Raw genomic sequence first — 22,084 nt, 5'->3', positions numbered from 1 at the left:
GTTCGATCTTGGGTCTATTTGAAGGGTATATTTATTTGAAGAGCAGAGAAAAGTAGAGCGAAGGTTTACGAGGGCTAGAAGAGGCCTAAACCTCTCACATGTGCGAAGGAACAAGTCACAATTAGGTTTGCATTACAGTCCTAGGTCATCTTCATGAAAAGGGTTGATTTGAGGCCTAAAGAGTATGGTTGTTGGTCTAGAAGGAAGCTCCAAGCATACGATGCAAGGAGGAGGCTACAAGATCAAGTAGCTCACTCACACATGTGAAGACAATGACATATTCATGTCTGTTGCTAGGGTTGTTGAACAGTTCACATCAAGGAAGCAGATCATCTTGTCTAAAGGCAAGTGTTGAGGACAATAAGCTTGCAAAGTGAACTATTTTGGACAAGTGAAGCTTGGAGGAAGAAGGAAGGGAGAGGGAAGCTAATCCTTCCATCTATAGTTGCAGACATGATTTATGGTACAGCAGGTCAGAGGACAGCAGTGGCAGAAGGTTCTAGCCTTGATCTTGGAGACACTTTGGTCAAAGGGTCTTTGTATGGGTTTTGGAAATTTTGTCAAGTGAAGATTCTATAAGAAGAATTACCGTGGGTTTTCCTCTCAGGTTGGAAAGGTTTTTCCCTGGCTGCTGCCTATATCTTATGTTATTGTTCTTTTGTTTATTATGCATGATAGTTGGTTGCTGAAGTTAATAAACATACACATATGAAAAGATATTGTTTGAATAAGTAAAAGGATAAAAAATACTTCACAAGCAGTTATCTAAGATAGAGAAATCATTAACATATCAAGCCCTTAGATTTCTCAACAGAATGAAGGATGGAGACTCGGTGACAGAGCATCTGAACGCCTTTAATATTGCGGTGAGCCAGTTGTTATATGTTGATATTAAAATTTCAGATGAAGATAAGTGCATCAGTCTATTGTGTTCTCTACGAAATTTGTGGGATAGTCTAGTTGTTGTTATAGGTAGCAATACAACTACCTTGAAGTTTGACGAAATAGTCTCATCCTTGTTGGTGGAGGTGATGAGACGGAAAAATATGGAGAACTAGAATGGAGATGCCTTGTCTATAAGAGTATGGCCCCAAAACAGAAATAGAAATAAGCCCTCAAGTGGGAGGTCTAAATTTAGAGGGAGATCTAAATATCTAGGAAAACCTATAAAGGTATGCTGGAAATGTGAAAAATAAGGGCACTACAAAAATTATTGTAAATCTAACACTCCTATGAAATGAAAGGGATTTGATGATGCTCCTTCTACAGAAGCGAAACCACCTCAGACGAAGGCATGGATGTGTACTTTGCTTCTTCTTCAAGTACACATGTAGATCATGAGGCATGGTTGATTGACTCAGGTGCATCCTTTCACTTCACTCTCCATAGGGAGGGGTTCTGCAAGTATGAGAAATATGATGGTGGTGATGTCTTCCTAAGGGATGACAGGAAGACCAAAATCATGGGACGTGGAAAAGTCAAATTGAAGTTGCAAGGTGGAAGGATTAGAACACTTCATGGTGTTCTACATATTCCTCCATTAGTCAGAAATCTGATATTTGTAATCAAGATGGATGATGCAAGGGTAAAAAAAGTATCCGAGAAAGATACCTCCAAGATGGTTCGGGGAGCACTAGTATTGATGTGAGGAGTTCGGATTGGAACTCTGTACAAGCTTTTAGGTAGCGCTATTATTGATGGATGCAACAATTTTGTGGTTCCTGAAAGTGGAGTTGAAAATCTAGTGGTCTCAGGAGAAGAGACCATGTTGTGGCATCAAAAACTTGGACATATTGGAGAGAAGGGCCTTCGAATACTGCATGGTAATGGTATGGTAGAAGGTATGTCTAATTGCTCTTTGATTTCGATTTTTGTGAACATTGTGTATATGGGAAGCAAAATCAGGTAAATTTCCCCTCTAGTGCTAAGAGGGCAAAAGGGATATTAGAGTTTGTGCATGATAATGTGTTTGGACCTGTTTCAGTTCTATTTCTGGGTAAATTTGTGTACTATGTATCATTTATAGATGACTTCTCGATGAATAAATGGATATATTTCCTCAAGAAGAGATATGAAGTTTTTGACAGGTTTAAAGAATTTAAAGCTCTGGTGGAAAATCAAACAGAGAAGAAAATTAAGGTGTTGAGAACAGATAATGGTGGAGAGTTTTGCAAGAAGGAATTTGAAGAGTTCTGTAAGAAGTGTGGTATAGTATGACAAAAGACTACTCCATACACACCTCAGCAATATGGAGTTGCAGAAATAATGAACAAGATGTTGATAGAAGAGGCAAGAAGCATGCTCAGTGGCGCTATATTAGGGAAGGAATTCTGGGTAGAGGCAATGGATACTACATATTACCTGATTAACAGATCACCTCCATTGGCATTGGAGGATAAGACGCCACATGAGGTATGGACTAGTAAGAAACCCTCTCTTTCACATCTGAGGGTATTTGGTTGTGATGCATATGTACACATTCCAAAGGAGAAAAGAACCAAGTTGGATAGTAAATCTGAAAGGTGCATTATTATTGGGTTAAGGATGGTTTAAATGGTTATAATAGTTATAAGCTTTGGAACCAAGAAACAAAGAAGGTTGTGTACAGCTGAGATGTGGTGATTAGAGAGGTGAAAGATGTTATTAAACATGAAGTCCTATCAAAGAAACCTAAAAAGATAGAGTTTGAACTGAACGAGGAAGAATCGGACTCTACAACAAGATATGGATCAGAAGAGGAAGAGCCACAGGCTCCAGCTTTGAGAAAATCAATTCGAGAGAGAGAAACCATAAAGGTATAGCCCATCTACTTTTTGCTCAAAGTTTTCTTTATCTATTACTGATGATGATCCCAAAATTGTCAGGGAGGCAGTGGATTCAGAAGATGGAAAACTCTAGAAGGAGACCATGGTTGAAGAAATTACATCTTAGGACAAAAATGAGGCTTGGGATCTAGTAGAGTTGTCGGATGGACGGAAACCCATTGGCACCAAATGGGTGTTTAAGAAGAAGATGAATGCAGAAGGCAAGGTGGAGAAATACAAAGCTCGATTGGTAGCAAAAGGTTATTCCCAGGTGCTATTTTGGTGATATTTTTTCTCCTGTTGCCAAGTTAGTTTCTATTAGATTACTTTTATCTGTTGTTGTTGCTTTTGATTTTGAGGTAGAACAGATGGATGTGAAGACAACATTTCTTCACAAAAATCTAGAAGAAGAGATCTACATGAAGCAACCAGGCTTTGCAGGGAAGGGTAGGAAAGAACTAGTATGTAGGTTAAAAAAAGTCTTTGTATGGGTTAAAATAGTAATCAAAGATGTGGTATCAGAAATTTGATACATATATACGGGGACTTAGCTTCACAAGAAGCAAAGCGGATCACTATGTATTTTAAATTAATTGGTGACCATGTTATTTATTTGGTCTTGTATGTGATCTTGTGTGTGGATGATATGTTGTTGATTGGAAATGAAAAAGAAATTATCCAGGATTTGAAGACCCAATTGTCCTCCAAATTCGACATGAAGGATCTTGGTGCTGCAAACTATATTTTGGGCATGAAAATTAAATGAGATCGGGAAAAGAGAAAGTTTTGGTTAAACCAGAGAAAGTATGTTGAGACAATATTGCAGAGGTTTAATATCCAGGATAGTAAACCGGTCAAGGTTCCTATTCCTGTAGGTGTAAAGTAAATCTATTGAACAGTGTCTCAAGACACAAAAAGAGGAAGAGGACATGTCACATGTTCCATATGCGAGTGTGGTTGGTATCCTGATGTATGCAATGGTCTATACTAAACCAGACATTTCACATGCAATGGGAGTATTGAGCAGGTTTATGTCAAACTAGGGAAGGGGCATTGGACAACAATGATGCGGGTTTTCAGGGATTTGCGTGACACTAGTGATTATGGTTTGCGCTACCAAGGAAGACCAAGACTGGACAAAGTTTTGGACATCTATGGCTTTGTTGATGCAAACTGAGCTGGAGATCTAGATCAGAGAAGATCTACAAGTGGGTATATGTTTAACCTATTTGGAGGAGCAATCGGTTGGATGAGCAAGAGACAGTTTGTAGTGGCACTTTCAACTACAGAGACTAAATACATGGAAGCCACTCATGCAAGCAAGGAAGAAGTTTGGTTGCAGAGATTGTGTTCACGTATGGGGTTGGCACAGGGAGCTATAAGGATAGATTGTGATAGCCAAAGTGCAATTTTATTGCCAAATAACCTTGCTTATTATTCGAAGACGAAGCACATTGATATTCAATATCATTTTGTGAGGGATATGGTTGACGACAAAAAGGTGTTTTTGGTAAAGGTGGACACTTTGAAGAATGTTGCAGATGCATTGGCAAAGTCTGTGAGCACTGAGAAGTTTTCTCGGTGTAGAGAAACAATGGGCATTACAGCCCTGGACCAATGGCTAAGCTCTCTTGCACCCCCATGTGTAGAAAGAAAACAACAAGTGGGAGAATGTTGGATGTGTGTTATATTCTATCCACGCGTCATGGGGTATGGGGCAGTGCCCCAAAATATATATATATATATATATATATATATATATATATGCGGACCCAAAGATGGTAGGTGGACCTACCCATGGTTTTGTGCATGGTTTTGATCATGATGGTTTTCTGCCCATGGTATTTTGTAGATCTGGTCAAGGGAACTGCGATTATGTTCTAATCCAAGGTTAGTGGATTGGGGTAACATTAAAAGGAATATAATGAAAAATCAATCTGGTAGTCCCGGTTTTGGGATTTAGGAGAAAATCTATGTATATTTGTTTTATGTTCTCGCCATTGTATATTTTTATGTTTTAAGAATTCATTTGCAAGTAATTTTTGTGCAAGGTTAAAACCTACATAACTTAGCCTATGTCTAACTAAGGAAAAGCACATAATTAATTATGTTTGCTATTGAGCTAAGAAAACTTAAGAAAAGTAAAGTATTTACTTTAGTGATTTTTTTTAATCTCAACCATTGATTTCAAGTGAGGCAATATCTAATCTTGACCATCCATCACTTTGGAGATTAAGGTTAGGGATGCTCAATGAGAAGTTATAAAATCTAGATTAAGGAGAGGAGAAAGACACACCATACAACGACATGAGACGTTTAGAAAGAGATTCTCTCAAGTGAGGAGTGAGATACTCAAGCGTGCCAAGTTCGAGGAAGGTACAGGGGTGTAGCATAGGAGATCTAGATTAGTGAAGTAGATCAAGGATAGATCTAGGGCTTGATTAGTTGGATCATATCCAGCATATGTTGTATTTATAAATTCCTCAAATGGACCATTATCAAGAGATGGGAGCCCAAGTAGGTTCTGATTATGAGTTAATCAAGAATTGATTTGATTGGGCAGAATGTGTGTGTGTCAAATGTGATTGAGATTTGTTAATATTTTTCTTCCATTGAATATTTTGTTAAGAACCTAGTTGTGCTTTTATTCAGTAGATCTACGATAAATCTGCTAGGAATTAATTGTCAGGTGTTTGGTTCAAAACTTAACAAGAACTTCTCTTCATACTGCCACAATCCCTCTTTCCTTTCCCAACTATTAACCTCTTCAAGTTTGTCTTTCTAGTTGACAAGGTACCGATGTTTTTTATTATTACGAAAATGGGTTGTCAAACGTGCAAGTATCTTGTCCACTTCCATCTTTGGTCCATCTACAATCAACATGAGGTCTCTCAATGGTGCAACTCTTCAATGTGGTGCAAAAGGTAGCAGGAATATTACACAACCCAAAAGGCATAACATGAAATCTAAAACTTCCATACCATGTCACAGAACTAAGAGACTTACCCAATTTTTTTTTTCATTTTTTGGTCATATCCATTCATGCAACACTACCTTGCCTCACCTACAAGGGTTTGGCCAAACTGCCCTTGCTACAACCAAACTACATATCTTCACTTAAAATCTGCCCATAATTTTGCCTTATACTACAATATGTTACATGCACAACTAAGTCCGACAAAACCAAGTTCATCCAATAATAGGCACACATCCAACCTCGGCCTTAAAACAACCCAACCGTACTCAGCAAATATTTCAATACTCAGCCAACACATAGCAAAGCAAGGAACATAACATTCATCCAAGTAAAGCAACCATAACACATAAGCATAAATGTCAGTCAAGGCATATGTCTTAACTTTAGTTTTATGAAAAATATTACAATGTACAACAAAGGAGCATTGAGAGGAATAGACTACAATTACACAAGGCACAACTACCTACAAGAACTATCAATCCAACCCCCAAATAAAATGCAAGCCTGCCTCCTACAAGTCAATCAACTAATAAGAGAATAATTGTAGATTGAACTTAAGTTTTAACTTGCTCATCTGCCACCCCATTAAAAGCAATAGAAGTCTTTTGCAAATCAACCTTCGTACTAGTAGCAGCGATTATAGCTCTAATATTTCTTTTAGTTTACTTGCATCTTTCCTTGAAAATCATGAAGCAATAGAACATCATCTGCAAAAAGCAAATGTGTCAAATGAAGAGATCTTCCAAGCTTTCTACCTTGTAGAGATCTAGTTCTTCTTGCCTCCAATAAGGCCTTACTGAGGCTTTTTGCTATTATTGGAAAAAGCAAAGGTGACAAGGGACAACCCTTTCTAAATCCTCTTATGGGTCTAAAAAATCAAATGTTAATCCATTGGTTAAGACTACAAAAGAAGGTGTTTCAAGTTCCAAGGGGATCTTTTTGATCCCGATGGATAATAAGAAAGTACCTTTGAATGAGGCCTTGCAGAAGCAACCAATAACTGATTTAAAACTCTCACTCTATATCAAGGATTAAAACTTATAGACCCACAGTGAATTAGGAACTTGTTAGTCATTGGAGACTATGCAATCATCATTATATGTATGCAACAATAACGTCCTTTCTCTGATAGCATCTTGGCAAGTCTCATCACAAGAATACAAGTAGAGGCAAATAGATTCTATTAAGTTGAGTATTTCCATGTCCTAGAAGCATGTTGATTTGGGGTAGCATCGGATGTGCTCTAGCCACGAAATTTGGTGGAGAGGTTGGGGCACATGAGATCTCCAATACCCAGAAAGGGTTTGGGCAGATTCTAAACAGATCAGGAGATATTAAAATAATTAATATTTTTAATGGAGTCCCTAAGTCTAAACTTAGGGAAAATAAAATATTAATGTGTATTAATATGAATCTGTGTTAGAATGGTCCAAAAGACATGGATCAAGCCAGATCTAATCTTAGCTGTTGATTAGGGACTTAATCTCGACCGTTGAGATGTCAACAAGAAAAGTATAAGAGGAGGCTTGAGGGTCACGCAGAGGCAGCCAAGTGCTGCGCAGAGCAACAGAGGGACCAGCGTAGCTGACGCAAAGGCTCCCAGAGATGACGCAGAGCCTCCTGGGGCTGACGCAGGCCAAGGAACACTGATGCAGGGCCAGCGCTGGGCTAGGAGAGGCTGATGCAGTCCAGATTGGGCAAACGCTGGGGTTGCAGAGCAGTTTTGTGCTGAGAAACTGCTGGAAGGATTTTTTGGGGTTTCAGCGAGGAGATTTCTCTCAAACTGTGAGGCATAGCTGCTAAGGAAATTCTCTGTTGGGTAGGCCAGTTTCGGCACCCAGATTGTACTCTAATATTGCTTAATAAGAAAATCCTCAGATAGTTGCACAGGTTTTCCCACATTGGGTTTTTTCGGAGACATTAGTCCAAAAATAATGGTGTCATGTGGTGTGTTTGTTCTTGTTTCTTTTAGTTGTTGATCTGTAATATGTTGAGCATGCACTGATGTTTATTTTCAGTATTTACTTTGTAAATAACTTGTTAAAAAAAAATAACAAGTAGGTAGGAATAAATCAGAAAAAGTGCATGAAGGGTTTCTAACTAAGTAAACTTCGAACCTTCAACAAAGCACACAATCACCAAGCAGGTCATTTAACCAACGAGACCTCTCACCTAGAGTTCAAGAAGTTTAGAACAAAAGAGGGGACTAATTTTTCAATCATCCCTTAATTATGTTAAGGATGAACTATCCAACAAATGCTAAGTATGTTTCATCCATTGCCAAGTGGCTTTTCAAATTAAAGAAGGGAGAATTTTTAATGCATTATAGCCCTTCGATATGCTCACACACTTCACACTTGAAGTTGAAGTAGTTTCATATGCCATGAATTGGTAATATGTTGGATGTAAGTCAGATTTTAATAACGATCTATGTGGTTTTCTCCCTTGGCAATGTGAATTATGCCTAGGCACGTATAGATTAAGTCTTCTCTCGAGCCCAGTCGGTAAATTTCCATGTTTTGGTGAATGTATTGACTTTCAATCATGGAGGTAGTGGATTAGTTCTCTCAGTTCATATGAGGAATTGTTTCACACCTTGTTCTTAGGTCTTGGTGACACCAATGTCGATAGGGGTTTGTGGTGTGTGCAAATGTACTAAATCTTCTCTTGCAAATTGGAAGTTGGGACTTATGGAAAATCATAGCCATCCTAGACATTGGCCCCTTTGTTAGATTATGCATGTTTTTGGGGTTATGAGGCAGCACGAGATTCTTCTTTGTGATAAATAAATTTCCATTTTCACAGCAACTTCTAGAATGCTCTCTTAAGAGGATATATGCAATTCTAAGTGTACAAGTTTGTTGGATATAGTGACTCAACAGAGACATCAAATTGAGAATCTTGAAGTAAAATGCAAAATGTCACACCAAATTGTGATGAGTCTTGCCAAAATCTATCAATCAATAATATCCTTTCAGAAAAGGTCAATAAGATCAATCCAAGATGAAGCAAGAGAATAAGATTCAATGCAATAAGCTCTAACAAACATGGATAAGTGGTGAATGGAGCAAGAAGCCAAACCCCCTCAGGAGAATCAAAATCAAGCCCACAATGGTCATGTTTTTCCTTAACCACAGGTTTTAATATTTTTTGCAAAGTCCCTTTGATAATAGGAACTTCCTACTAGATTTATAGTAGTTAGTACATTTGGTATTCCTTTGGGAAGGAAATATCAATGGTTTTAGTTGCCAAACTTCAAGTTTTTTGGACATCCTTTTGACCTTTTGGATCTGTGATCAGCCTCTCTTTTTTTATTATTAGGTTGATCATTGATGTTGCAACTCTTTTTAATTCAAAATCTAACCATTCCAGTCCACAAAAAGGACTGCAAAGACATTGATGTGAGTTAGTTCATAATCTAGTTCACAATATGAACACAAAATCTAATGTGAATCAAGATAAGACTAATACAAACAATTTTCCCAAGCTATGCCTTGGACAGGTCTGACTACAAATCCATGGCCAATAATTTAATTATGTTTATCGGGTGCATGATGCATCCCTTCTTGTGCTACCCTAATTGCATCACAAATTTGCCTACCCTTAAGGAACACAAATTGTTTATTGAAGATTGACTCAAAAGGAAGTTTGTTAACCTTCAAAGTGATCATCTTGTAAATAATGTTGCAAAGGGAGATAGGTCTGAAATCGTCAAATGAACCAGAATTGTCCTGGCCCCTTTGGGACTAACACAATCAAAGTAAAATTGAAGGTACCCTAAACCTCCCCAGTGCTCCTTGACTCCTCAACTATTCTTATCAAATCACAGAAACCCAAGAAAAACACCATTGTCCGAGCATCAAGACCATGACTCTTGTCCTTTTGAAAACTATGAAGAACCGATTGTGATTCATATTTTTAAATTTCCTCCATCCCTCTCCTGTTTTTTGCCCCATCAACAAAACTAGGAAAGTAACAAGCCATCTTAACTATCGCTACAATGTTTTCTTTATCCTCCCCATCATATATCTTCCCAAAATGAAGCACTCCTAAAGCAACAAAGTCCTTAAAACTTTGTGCTTTAGATCTATCATCTCTTTGAACTTCCCAAATTGGTTTTATATTTTTCCTATAATTTACAAAATTACAAAAGAAAAAGTCTTCTCATCACCCTTGGACAACCACAAAAGCCTCTAAAGCAAGGTTGTGGGGGAGCGCCCTCCCCTCCCCAAATCCACTCTCGAAATGCGCTCCCTTAAAAAAAAATTGCTCCTTGCCTTTCCGGGCGCAGTTGGGGAGCAATCGCTCCCATTCCACTCCCGGAGCGAATTATTAAAACAGGGAGCAATACGAGAGCAGTTGCTCCCGACCGCTCCTGCTTGCAAAAAATCGCTCCCCGTGGAAAGAAAAGCACGCTCGATTTTTTGGGCGGAGGGAGTGGGGGGGCAAAAGAATTAAAAGGCCTCCTCTCCTCCCACAACGCATCATTTGCATGATTGAGAGAGCAAGAGAGGGATTTTGGAGCTTGAGTTGAGGAGGTGAGTGAGAGGAAGATTGAGAGGGTTGCTTGAGGAGCTTGAGGAGCTTGCAAGGGAGATTGGAGCTTGGGATTGAAGGCACCATTGGAGAGCCAAAGAGGTAGGGTCTAGACTCTAATCCCATTCTTTTTATTTTTCCATGTAGCATTTGTGTTTTTTATATGTTCATTGTTGAATGAAAGATGTTCTCTTCTCTCTTTCTCATTCCCATTCCTCCATTTATTACAGGAAAGAAACTATAACTCCACCAAACATGATGGGTATATGGCTTGGCATTCTCTTGTTGGTTCCATTTTTGGTTATGATGGTGTTGGGGAGTAGAAAGAGGAGGAATGATGAAGATAATGAAGTGGGTAATGGTGGATTAGGAAACCCTGGAGAAGAGGAGTACCAAGAGGAAGAGGAGGAGGATAATGAGAGTGGAGATGATGATGGAAAAAAAACCAAAGTAGACCAAAACCCCTTGTGGAAATATGTTACTAGGCTTTCAAGAGGGAAAGGGGGTGGAACCACTAAATTTACGTGCCCGCATTACAAAATCACTTTCACAAGTTCATACACCCGTGCCAGAAAGAATCTCTGTGGCAAAATGGCATGGGATAGAACTAAGCAAATAGGAATCAAAACTTGTGAAAGTGTGTCACAACAACAAAGAGCCAAATACTAAGGGAAGAGGAGGAAGCCCAATACAATCTAAAAGATCAAAGGGTGACTTTCAACATGACAGTAGTAGCCCAAAATCACATAGACTAAGAACTCCATTAGCATCCACCCATGGTAGTGGATACAACAAAGGCATATAAATCCCTTTAAGGCATAGAACCATATCATATTTAATTGATCAAGGGTGTAGGGATAATGTGGATGTAAAAAATTTCCGATCTCTCTATGCATGTGGGATACCATTCAATGTTCTTCGCTTACCTTATTGTCATGAAATGGTTTAAACCATCAATAAGGCCCCTAAAGGATATAAGAGCCCTGGGTATGACAAAGCTAGAACCATGGGACTTGATCATGAAACAGCCAAAATAACACTGGTTTGGGTAAATTGAAAAATTCTTGGAATGACTATGGTGTATCCATTGTATCTAATGGCTAGACAAATGTAAAAGGCATGCCATTGATAAGTATTCTTGGTGTGTCTACTACTAGTGCAGTCTTCCCTTCAGCACATGATTACTCAGAAAATTTCAAGACCGCCATCAACATTGCACAACCATTACTTCAAACAATTGAAAGTATTGGGCCATACAATGTCATCCAAGTCATCACTGATAATGCTTCTAATTGTGCGGGAGCAATCATTGAGGATAAATACCCCAACATATTTTGGTTTGGATGTTTTATTCACACAATGAACCTTTTGATGCATGATATTAATAAGATCCAAGGAACCTCAATACAGATGGATTGGTGATTCATACAAAGGAGGCAAGAGAATGATAAAATTTATTACCAATCATAGCAATACCCATGGGCTTTTCCATAGTCACTCAAGGTTGGAGCTATTGAAGCTTGGGAAGACTAGATTTGCTAGCTATTACCTCACCTTTAGGTGCCTTTTGAAGGTAAGAGAGTCATTTGCTAACATGGTATCCAGTCAACATTGGCAGGTATTAAAGGATAGGGCTCCAACCGCACCTGACAGGGAAGGTTTTGAAGAGGTGTAGGAGACCGCTCTTGATGGTCTGTTTTGGGCACATGTGAGGGATCTTTTGCAATACACAAAGCCCATTTATAACATGATCCATTTTGCAGATACATATGCACCAGTGATTGGGGAGGTGTATGAGCAGATGGATAACATATTGGGGCAAATAAAAGATATTTTTCAGCTAAAAGATCCCAACTTGTATGATCATATTCACAATTTTGTGTGTGTGCGGTGGGATAAAATTATTGTTCCACTACATGCCTTGGCATAAATCCTTATGCCAAAACACTACTCTCCATCTTGGTTGGGAAAACATGCACCTAGGGGTGGGGTTAGGACCAAACCCCATACAAATCCATAGGTACAAGTTGGGTATATGACAGCATTAGACAAGTTGGTTCCTGACAAGGAGTGTGCTAGATTGCGTGGAGAATTAGGCAAATATTTCAATAGCACTAGAGTGTTTAGTTCTTTGCATGCAATGGAAGATGGGGACAGAATGGATGTTGTCACATGGTGGAACATGTATGGCGGCGAGGGACTTTTGGCAAAATTGGCAATAAAAGTGCTTTCACAGGTTGTTAATACTTCTTCTGCAGAGAGGTGTTGGAGCACCTATAGCTTCATCCATAATGTGAGAAGAAACTACCTCAATGAAAACTGGGCAAAAAGCTTGGTTTTTGTGCACTACAACTTGAGGTTGTTGACACATTATTGTGAGCAAGCTTGTGCTGATACATCATATATGACTTGGGACAACAACCCAGAGGAAGATAATTTGGAGGATGGAGCTATACATTAGAAGAATTGGAAATAGAACTTTTGAAAGATGATGATGAAGCAACAACAGCAGCCATGCCACCCCCATCATCCAGTAGTAGTGCTCAAGTTCCACAAGCTTTGTTGCCACCACCTCCATCTACAGCCTCACGTGGAGGTCATGTGCCTTCTGGTTCTGGTTTTGGACATGGCCATCTAACTATGCAGGAGGAGACTCCCAATAGACCACGAGCTTCTCAAAAATTAGACACTTCTCGTGGGAAGAGGCCCAAGCAGTGGGTAATAGATTCACTTGTCTTTTCTAGTTTCTAGTAGTTTTTATAATTGTTGACTCCTTCATATTTATTATGATATTTTTTGTAAACAATATATGACAATTTAAGTTTGAACTTTGAAGTTGGCAATTATAACTCATTGGTAATGAATTATGAATATGATGCTTTGTGAAAGTTGAAAGTTGAAACATTTCATTTCATGTTAAATATTCTTTGTTATGGTTTGGTTACTTGGTAATGGTAATGGTTACAACTTACAAGTACAACTTTAGTGATCAATGATGACAAATGTTATATATCGAATTTTGAAAGCTTGAAACTTTAAGATTGATTAATCATGAGACTCGATATGTTGTATGTTACTAACTTGTGGACATGTGGTTGATGAAGATTATAACTTCTATATGATTGATGTTATATGGTTTAATCCATGTTTTTATGTTTTTTATATCTAATTCATCATTCTACATGTTTTCTTGACATATATGCATCAAAATATATAAAAATTCGCTCCCACCCTGGGAGCTTTTGAAAATGTCCTTCCCCGCTCCTACTCTAAAGAACCTATTTATATAGAAGAATGTTTCTCTTGTTCTATTGCAACACCCTCATTTTTGCTCATTCTCATCAATAACACCATATATATTTTTAGTATAAAATTTTGTAATTGAGTGCCCAAGTTGATACTTCCCTTTTAACTACTTGGAGACTAGAAGCAAACTGAATGCTATCTGATTCCCTTAAGGAGACATCAAAGGGTTTCCATTCAGATTTGACCAAACTAAAAATCTCTTCATCCTCCAGCCAAGCAGGATTAAATTTAAATGGACCTCAAGGTTTGGATTCCTCTTTTTCCAACTGAATAAAAACTGGTAGATGACCTAATTCCCCACCAACCTCAACCCATCTTATTTTTACTTGATCACTCATAAGAGAATTTGAGATTGAAAACCAATCTAATCCCTTAGCCACCCTATCTTCCTCTATGCTCATGTTCCTCCAAGTAGAAAACATTTTGATGGATTCAACATCCACCAAGCCAACCTCCTCCCACGTATTTATAATAGAAAACAGCCAAGGGATCTGCTCTAGCAGCACTTCCCCAAATCTCTGCTCAACTTATTGTGAAATTAAAATCCCCACCTAAAATAAAATTGCTTCCCCTCAAGAAATCTTGAGCTAACCAGTGTTTTAAAAACCAGTCAAACCGGCTGGTTCATTGGGTGACCGGGTCATACCAGCCAAAAAACCCAGTTGAAGGGTCCATTTCACCAAAATTTCACAAAAACCGGACCAAACAGGTCGGTTTATGAAGGAATCGGCTGATTTATGGTCAAACTGGTCAGTTTATTGCCAGGGCAGTTATAGACCCCACAGAATGCAGTTTTCTGAGTTTTTAAGCTGTTTTGAGGGAAGTTTGGGGTTGTTTTCCTCCAAAAATAGTCCCTCCGAGAAAAGCATGCCTACTCTCTCATTTCCCTGACACATCTCAACCCTAGCAATGTTGGCAATTAATGGTAATGTTAAATTCTTTAAGTAAAAGTGACATTTCCTTTATTTTTCATTTTCATCATTTTACTTAAATTTTTAGCATTACCATGAAATGAATCAGGATGTTTGGGAGTGGTTTCGACCTCATTGGATTTCATATGGAGAAACTAAATTTTAGATTTCACTCAAAATTCAGCAGACTTAATGGTTTTCAGGATTTAATGGTTTGGGGGTTTGCAATGTTTCCATTTGATTCTATCATGCGTGAGGGTATGAGATTGCCATCAAGAGCATGAATCCCTTTAAGAACCTTGATGTTGGTGGCATTGATTGTTGAACTTTGTTGATGTTGGTGGTATTGATTGTTGAACTGCTCTACCATGGCCTTAACAAGAATGTACCCTTCACTCAAAGGAAAACAATTGGTTAGGCATGCTAATCTTTTTCTACCACATTATAAGGTTGAGGAGATGAACCCTTCACTCAAACCAAAATCATTGGTTAGGCATGTTAAACCTTTTCAATTTCTATCATGTTATAAGGTCGAGTAATCCAAGTCTGAAGACTTTGAGCTAGATGATGTTTATGTATCTCTTGTTGATGATCCCATTTCTAGTAGCGCTGAATCAATGATGAGTTTCATGAGTGACCATGTTGATCAGTGATTTGTAGTTTTGATGTCTATTTTTGCTACTACTACTACTAAAGTTGTAGAGTTTTAGGAGTCCTCAAACTCTGAGCCATATTATTTATGTAGCTCATGTTGATGATCTCTTGTCTAGTAGTGGTGATGAGTTTGATCATGATGAGGAGTGATCATGTTGTTGATCACTGATATGTAGACTTGTAGTAGGTCAGTGGCCCCATAGCTTAGAGCAATGTTTTCGAACTCTAGAGGCCATTTAGAGCCTCATTGATTATGTATTTTGTTGCTGATATGTATTGCACTCGGTGCCATTTTGATATATTCACCTTTACATGGTATATAAATGAGCAAACTTTGCATATTTTGTCTCTATTGGTTTGGAATCATGGTTTTAAATCTTAAAAATAGTTTTTTCATTAAAAAATAGTTATTTAATGTATATTTTTAAAAACCGGTTCATTTAGACCTGACCAGTCCCAGTTTGACCGGTTCTGGTTTGAAACCTGGTTTATTAGGTGGACCGGTCTGGTCACCTGTTCTGGTTTTTAAAATTATGGAGCTAACAAGCCCTCCCAAAAGGCTACTCTATCCTTACAAGGACCATAAATATTAACAGAAAAAGTTTTCCCTGGCTCCAGAGAGGCGAATTTCAAGTCAAGTAGATCTTTACACTAGAACATTAGTTGTTTAGTTGAATTGGTTTTGCTTAATTTCCATTTTAGGTGTTTCTGGATTCTAAATCATCTAAAGAATAAACTTGGAGATTTTCTTTAGGAATTTCAAAAATTTTAGTGCTGTAAATTTCATATGCATTACTTGGTTTGACATTTTATTTCAGCACTTCTTTTACTTTAAAATTCGCATTTGAGGTTAACAATAATGCTTATTAAAATACTAAATTCCATATGCTTCTATTGGATTAAATGGGATTTCATGTTCATGGTATTTTATTCATCCAAATTTTTGAGCATTTGTTTAAGTTTAACAGCATTTTGGTTAATTTATTTTTTCGTGCTTAACATAAACTTGATTCTCTAATTTGTTGGTAACATTTTTTTTATTAAATGTTCATGTGAGATAGCTTAGCACAATGTTCTTTGAATATTTCTGCAATTCATGTGCTTGTTGTCCACTTATGTCATGAATAAATTTCCTGAGTTTTATTTTCCCAAATGCTTATTTCTATTCTTTAATGATTCTGATTATTTGTAGAAATTTATCTTAGTCATATCAGCACTAATTCGACAAAAATTTAAAATGTTTATATTTATTTCAAAGTCATTTTCATGCACTTTAATTTCTTGTTTATGTATCTTTGAGCACATTATTTTTACAATGCAAGTTATGATGGATTTCATGATAAATAATATTTTTCATGGCCAGGACCCTTAGTCAATTTGACACTAAAAGACATGTTCTGACATCTATAAATAATAATAGGATCTGTTTTAAAACTACAGCTTGGGAAATATACATGCAAGGATACCAGAGACTTCAAGAAGCCACACAAGCTCTTAAGGGTCACCTTGTTGGAGGTCCAATTAACCACTGTAGGCACCCATTCAAATAGTGTTGCACTAGAAAAACCTAAATATGGACATTACTTCCACATACCTTAAGTATATCGGAAGTCCCCCTAAGCATCCTCAAACCATCCATTCCACCGTTGGACTATTACAGTGCACCAAAAACAGCATTTGGGAAGATTACTCTCTCATACCATGGTGATCAGGTAGTATGGCCAAGGGTATGGTCTATCCTCCTTGGTTGGTGCTTTGACATATCGGGCCGAATACTACTCTTTATGCCTATTGCTGTATCTGAAGGTTGTATCACAAGGCACACCCTTTGATTGGAAGCCAATGTCTCTTTTTTGTGTGTGTCTTACCCAAGACACCTTTTATTTCATAAGCACTTGCAGATAAATGATCTTAGGAATAATGCTCAATGGTTAATTTTCTTTTATCACACGAGTGCTCAATAAACACTGTGAAAAAACTTTACCATTTTAGACACTCTAATTAATAAATATTTTACTAACCACAATTACATCATCAAATTCTAACCACCTTTACTCACTTGCACTAAAATGATAGGCTTACGGTTTAGTCTAGGGAATTCCTCCCTTAGGTAGGAAACCATCTTCCAAAAACTAGAACTGAGGGGAAAGACTGCCAAGGTGATAGTGGGCAGCTTGTCTGTTGTGTCCTTAGGTTTTCCCGTTGGAGATGTTAGAGGAAGAATCCGAAGGATAACACCTCCAAAACTACAAACTCTAAAATCAGCTGACTTGTCCAATGATGAATTTCCATCTCACATGCAAACTAATCAATGAGGTCAAACTGCTCAAAAATAAACAATTCCCAAACTTCCAGTGCCCCGAAGTTAACAAAGAGGAATTAGAAATCACCCAAATTAAGCTAAGCACACCATTTTCAAAAAATGATGACAAGACACCTAGTGAAACTAGAATTGGCATCAAGAAAAAATTATTTTAACCAACTGCAAAATATACTAGAGGAGGGTGACCTAGGGTTTTCTTGATGATACAAACCTAGAAAGAATACCATGTGTCACACTGAAAAACTTCCATTTAATTAGTTCATACCAGTTACCATTTTCTCTCTGGGACCAGAAGTCTAGTGCGTACACTTGCTAAAAATAGCACTACTAAATATAGGCATGCCAAAAATGTCTTATGCCTCCTAAAAATTTGGAAAGACAAAAAAGGAAAGGGAACTACTATCAGATCACTACCAAGAATAGCATGCCTAAAAATAGCAATATCTCGTATGTCAGTGAAATCAATCTCATCAAACTCAAATTTTTGCAAGGAATCCAAATATATGCTCAGCTTGCATGTGGTTCAATTGGAAGAAATGCCTAAACACGAGTTCGAGGAATGTACATACTACAAAGCACCAAAATACGTAAAACCTTACATAAATGATCAGACTTTATGAATGGACGAATTTTCCATGATTTTTTATAATTATATGATAGTTATATAGCAGTGCACTTTCAACATTTTAATATTTCTCTTATAGTTTTAGCCTTTAGGTTATTACGAAGTTATAAACTTATATTATATATATCTATATAAAAACTTCTGTATATTAGTTCTATATATTAACATACAGCTATATATATTATGTTATATATTTATAGAATTGATTATTAAATTTATTGTGTAATATATGTGTGTGTATGTCTATTATATTAAAACATGCTTGGAATGGTATCAATAGGAGATGCCAAATGAGAAGCCCAATATATTTCATTTAAAAAAAAAATTAAGGTTAGAGTTCCTATTCCCCAATTCCTAGTTTTAGGCAGAGTGCTGCACTGGCATTCAATCCTTCTGCCAATGCCAGTCACACCCACTACTCGAGTAACTTTGCACTCAATCACTGCAGCTTACAAGGACTTGGTCATGAAGATAGAGATCACTTGCAAGGGATCAGACCCACAAAGAGCATAGACAAACCTTTAAAGCCTGAAATTGCACCTTCCCATCTTCAGTTTAAGAGACATAATCTACAAATAAATCTTATAAGGCTTATGTGTAACTGTATATGTTATCCCAAAGTAACAGATTTAGGCGATTCTGATTTGAAATCTAAAAGAAAGCATTGACAAGAAAATAAATGCAAAGCGTGTCAAATATTAAAACAGAGATAAGCAACCAAAAACAGAAATATATATATTTCATCATTTGTATACATCAGAGAGCATTTTTGCGTTACTGGTCCACTCTTAATTCCTTTTAGTGTAATAAAATAGCTGCACCTGCAGGAAAATGAGCTCATTGTACTTACATTTTTCTGAGCACACATCTCTTTAGCACGAGAAAGGATTGCTTGAGAAACCTGCTTCTGTTGAAGCAAAATCGTTTCAATTAATCCAGGAGCTGTCCATAAACAGAATATCATTATTTAGCTGCCTTCTGTTTTCGTATCAATAACATGTATTTGATCAAATTATGATCAATAACCAATAACTCTAGATGCCATATAACAGTTAATCATGTATTTAATATGTAAATATAAATGAATTTCAGCAGTTACTGTAATCCACCCCTAGGTTGCATAAATATATAGCCTTCTATTTTCAAATGCAACATAGAAAGGTGACAAAGCAGATTTAAAATATATAATGGTTACACTGAAAATAAATCTCCAATTTGTAAGTTAAAGTCTAGTTAGCCTGCATTATTGCTGTTGGTAATATTGTTTTTGTTCATCCTTCACATAATCATATCCTCAGAATGTCGAAATTAGCAGTACACCGTGGCAGTCCTAGAAATTTGATTTAAAGTTTAAACTACCAACTTAGGATACAGAAAACTGAAAGTACTATCAAAACTATAATCTGATTTTTACTAGGAACTGAAACATTTCAAACTTAAAATTATAACAGAAAGTACAACAAAAGTTAAAACTGATATTCAAATCACATCACTGTTTTATTACTTTGAAAACAGGAAACAGTAGAAGCTTCAAATCCTAATTCTATCACTCACTGCTCTCTACTGAACTGAATGAATAACAATGAAAACCATGCCTCTTTTTACAGAGAAGGCCAGGATTGTATGCTAATCCTAAGCATCTAGTTTAGAGTGCCCAGCCTGCATGCATACATGCATGCACTGGACTCTGAGTTGACCTTCAATGGATTTCGAGTCTAAGTCTGAATTTTAATGTTGCATTGAAGTAGACATGAAGGACAAAGGAAATTGGTAGGTTGTTGATGCAATATTCCTCTCACAGAAGGTTTTGAATTTGAAGATTTTTAAGAGAGTTTAGAGTACAAAAAGTAGTGATATGGTGTCATGTTTCTTTAGGTTTGCAGGGGGTCGTCAATTTGATCTAGCCCCTAGCAGGTGGAGGTTTGAGATGTAGAGGGAGAGGGAGCATCTTGTGTTTGGGAGATAACACTTTCCCTTGGTAAGAGGGAGTGTTAGTGTTTGTACTTCTGTAAGCATTCTTGTCTTGGGCACATTTGTCAGTTTAGCAGGTACGTTTGAAGGTGTGCAAGACTTGGATGCACACAACAACAGGCTCATATAGCAGTAGGTCTGTCTAGCAGCCTGCCTGGGTTCTTGTGCACAACAAAGTGTGAAGGAGGCACAGTTAAGTAGGGGAGTAGTCGGTGCATGCATGCCTTCAGCATGTACCTGTGTTAGATATTCCCAGTTTTGTCACCTTCAATTCACTGTCGTTCCAGATTTAGGAGATTTCAATTCATGTAACGATCTAGGGTACTTTTATCCTAGGGTTTCTTAGGGCACTAGGGTTTCAACAAAATTTCTTCTTTGATACAACAGTTTAATCCAATACAAATAATGTATTCTTCAATGAACAGTGCTGGCTTCCTCAACGATGCAATAAAATCAACAGACCAAAGTTATCATTCAATAGATTCAATCCGTCAATCAACAGCACAATCAACCCAACAGTACAGTGTTATTGTTCAACATATCTGCACAACCGTATAATCCAAGTCAGTACAATGTTATTGTTCAACAGATACACACAACAGTACAATCTATGCTCAATAATGATTGGCCAGAATGAATTTGATAGTGCAGTCGTACCCTAACCAGAGATCCGATCAACTTCCACAAACTGATAAACCATATGCGAATTTTGTTAGGATGATTTCCTAAACTGCCTCAGGTCCGCAGTTGATCTCTGTCTTCGTATTACCTGCTCCTGTGCCTTCACAACCAATTTCGAGACTGTTGTAATCTCTGGTCTTCGACTTTGCATTAGGGGAATTTTGAGGTCTAAAATGGGCCTCCTAAGAAAAATGTACAACCAAAATAAACTTTATAAGAACCAACAAGATTCAATATGATGATGTCAACCATGGGGGATGATTCACCATTTTTGGAGTAAAAAAGTAAAAATATTAAAAAATAATAAAACTAATTTTTCAACTCGTATTTTAAACTTATCTCCCTAAGGTTTTACTCAAATTTCGAGCAGGAGTACTCGTTGGATGCAAAATTTAATTCCTCATCCAAGGAGTACCCATGTTGCATACTTTCAATGGACCCTGCTACATGAAAAACGTGATTGCACTCGTTGGATGCAAAATTTAATTCCTCATCCAAGGAGTACCCATGTATTTCTCATTTTTTGTGTAGCAGGGTCCATCGAAAGTATGCAACATGGGTACACCTTGGATAAAGAATCAAATTCTGCATCCAATGAGTGTTTCCACTCAAAATTTGAGTAAACCCATAAGGAAATAAGTTGAAAATACGAGTTGAAAAATTAGTTTTTTCTTTTTTCCCTATAAAATTTGATGATGTAATCTAATCTTATTTTATTATTTCCACTATTATTTTTATAATTTCCTTAGGAGGCCCATTTTAGACCTCAAAAGTCCCCTAATGCTACAAGAGTCGAGCCTCAGGAACTTCGGGCCTACAGAAGGATACTTCGTATCTCTCACAGGACCATTACAGGACAATGTTCATCTGCAAGTGATACATTCGGTCTGCCCAGGACATCACAAGTTCAGCCTTGGGAGGTCTCACCTTGCCTCAAAACTTGGACAAATTGTCACAGACCACATTTTGTTGCCACAGACTTTGTTTTACTGCATATAAAAGACCTCGACTGCCTTAAAAAACCCGTCAATATGCCATAGAGAACTCGGGTATCTTCCTTAGCTGAATTTCAGTGCCATAGACTTCAATCATAGAATTCGATCCCTTTGGAAAGGAATTTTCCCTGCTCTTATAGAACATAATAAGAAAGATAAAAGATGAAAAGAAGTTTACCAACTAGGGTGGAATCTTTCACCACCGAAATTGATAGGAGAGAAGGGGTATTAAAACCCTCAAAGCTATAGCTCAAGAAAAAAGATGTTTTCATCCACAATTGATGATGATTCATTTTATCTC

At 37.4% G+C, this 22,084-nt stretch overlaps 1 protein-coding gene across 1 annotated transcript in view; it reads right to left on the bottom strand.

Moving 5' to 3' along the window:
- LOC149179406 (universal stress protein A-like protein) overlaps positions 1-22,084 on the bottom strand; it is a 104,513-nt gene that overhangs the window by 45,333 nt on the left and 37,096 nt on the right. Inside the window, exon 2 of the mRNA XM_089420650.1 lies at positions 18,987-19,078. Within this exon, the coding sequence (XP_089276776.1) occupies positions 18,987-19,078 (92 nt within the window). The remainder of the gene's footprint in view (positions 1-18,986; positions 19,079-22,084) is intronic.

The sequence above is a fragment of the Pinus tabuliformis genome, chromosome 4_1 (genome assembly GCF_031772625.1).
Source record: "Pinus tabuliformis cultivar Carrire ecotype Pingquan chromosome 4_1, CPIR1, whole genome shotgun sequence".
Taxonomy (NCBI): Eukaryota; Viridiplantae; Streptophyta; class Pinopsida; order Pinales; family Pinaceae; genus Pinus; species Pinus tabuliformis.
This window is presented reverse-complemented; position numbering and strand designations above follow the sequence as displayed.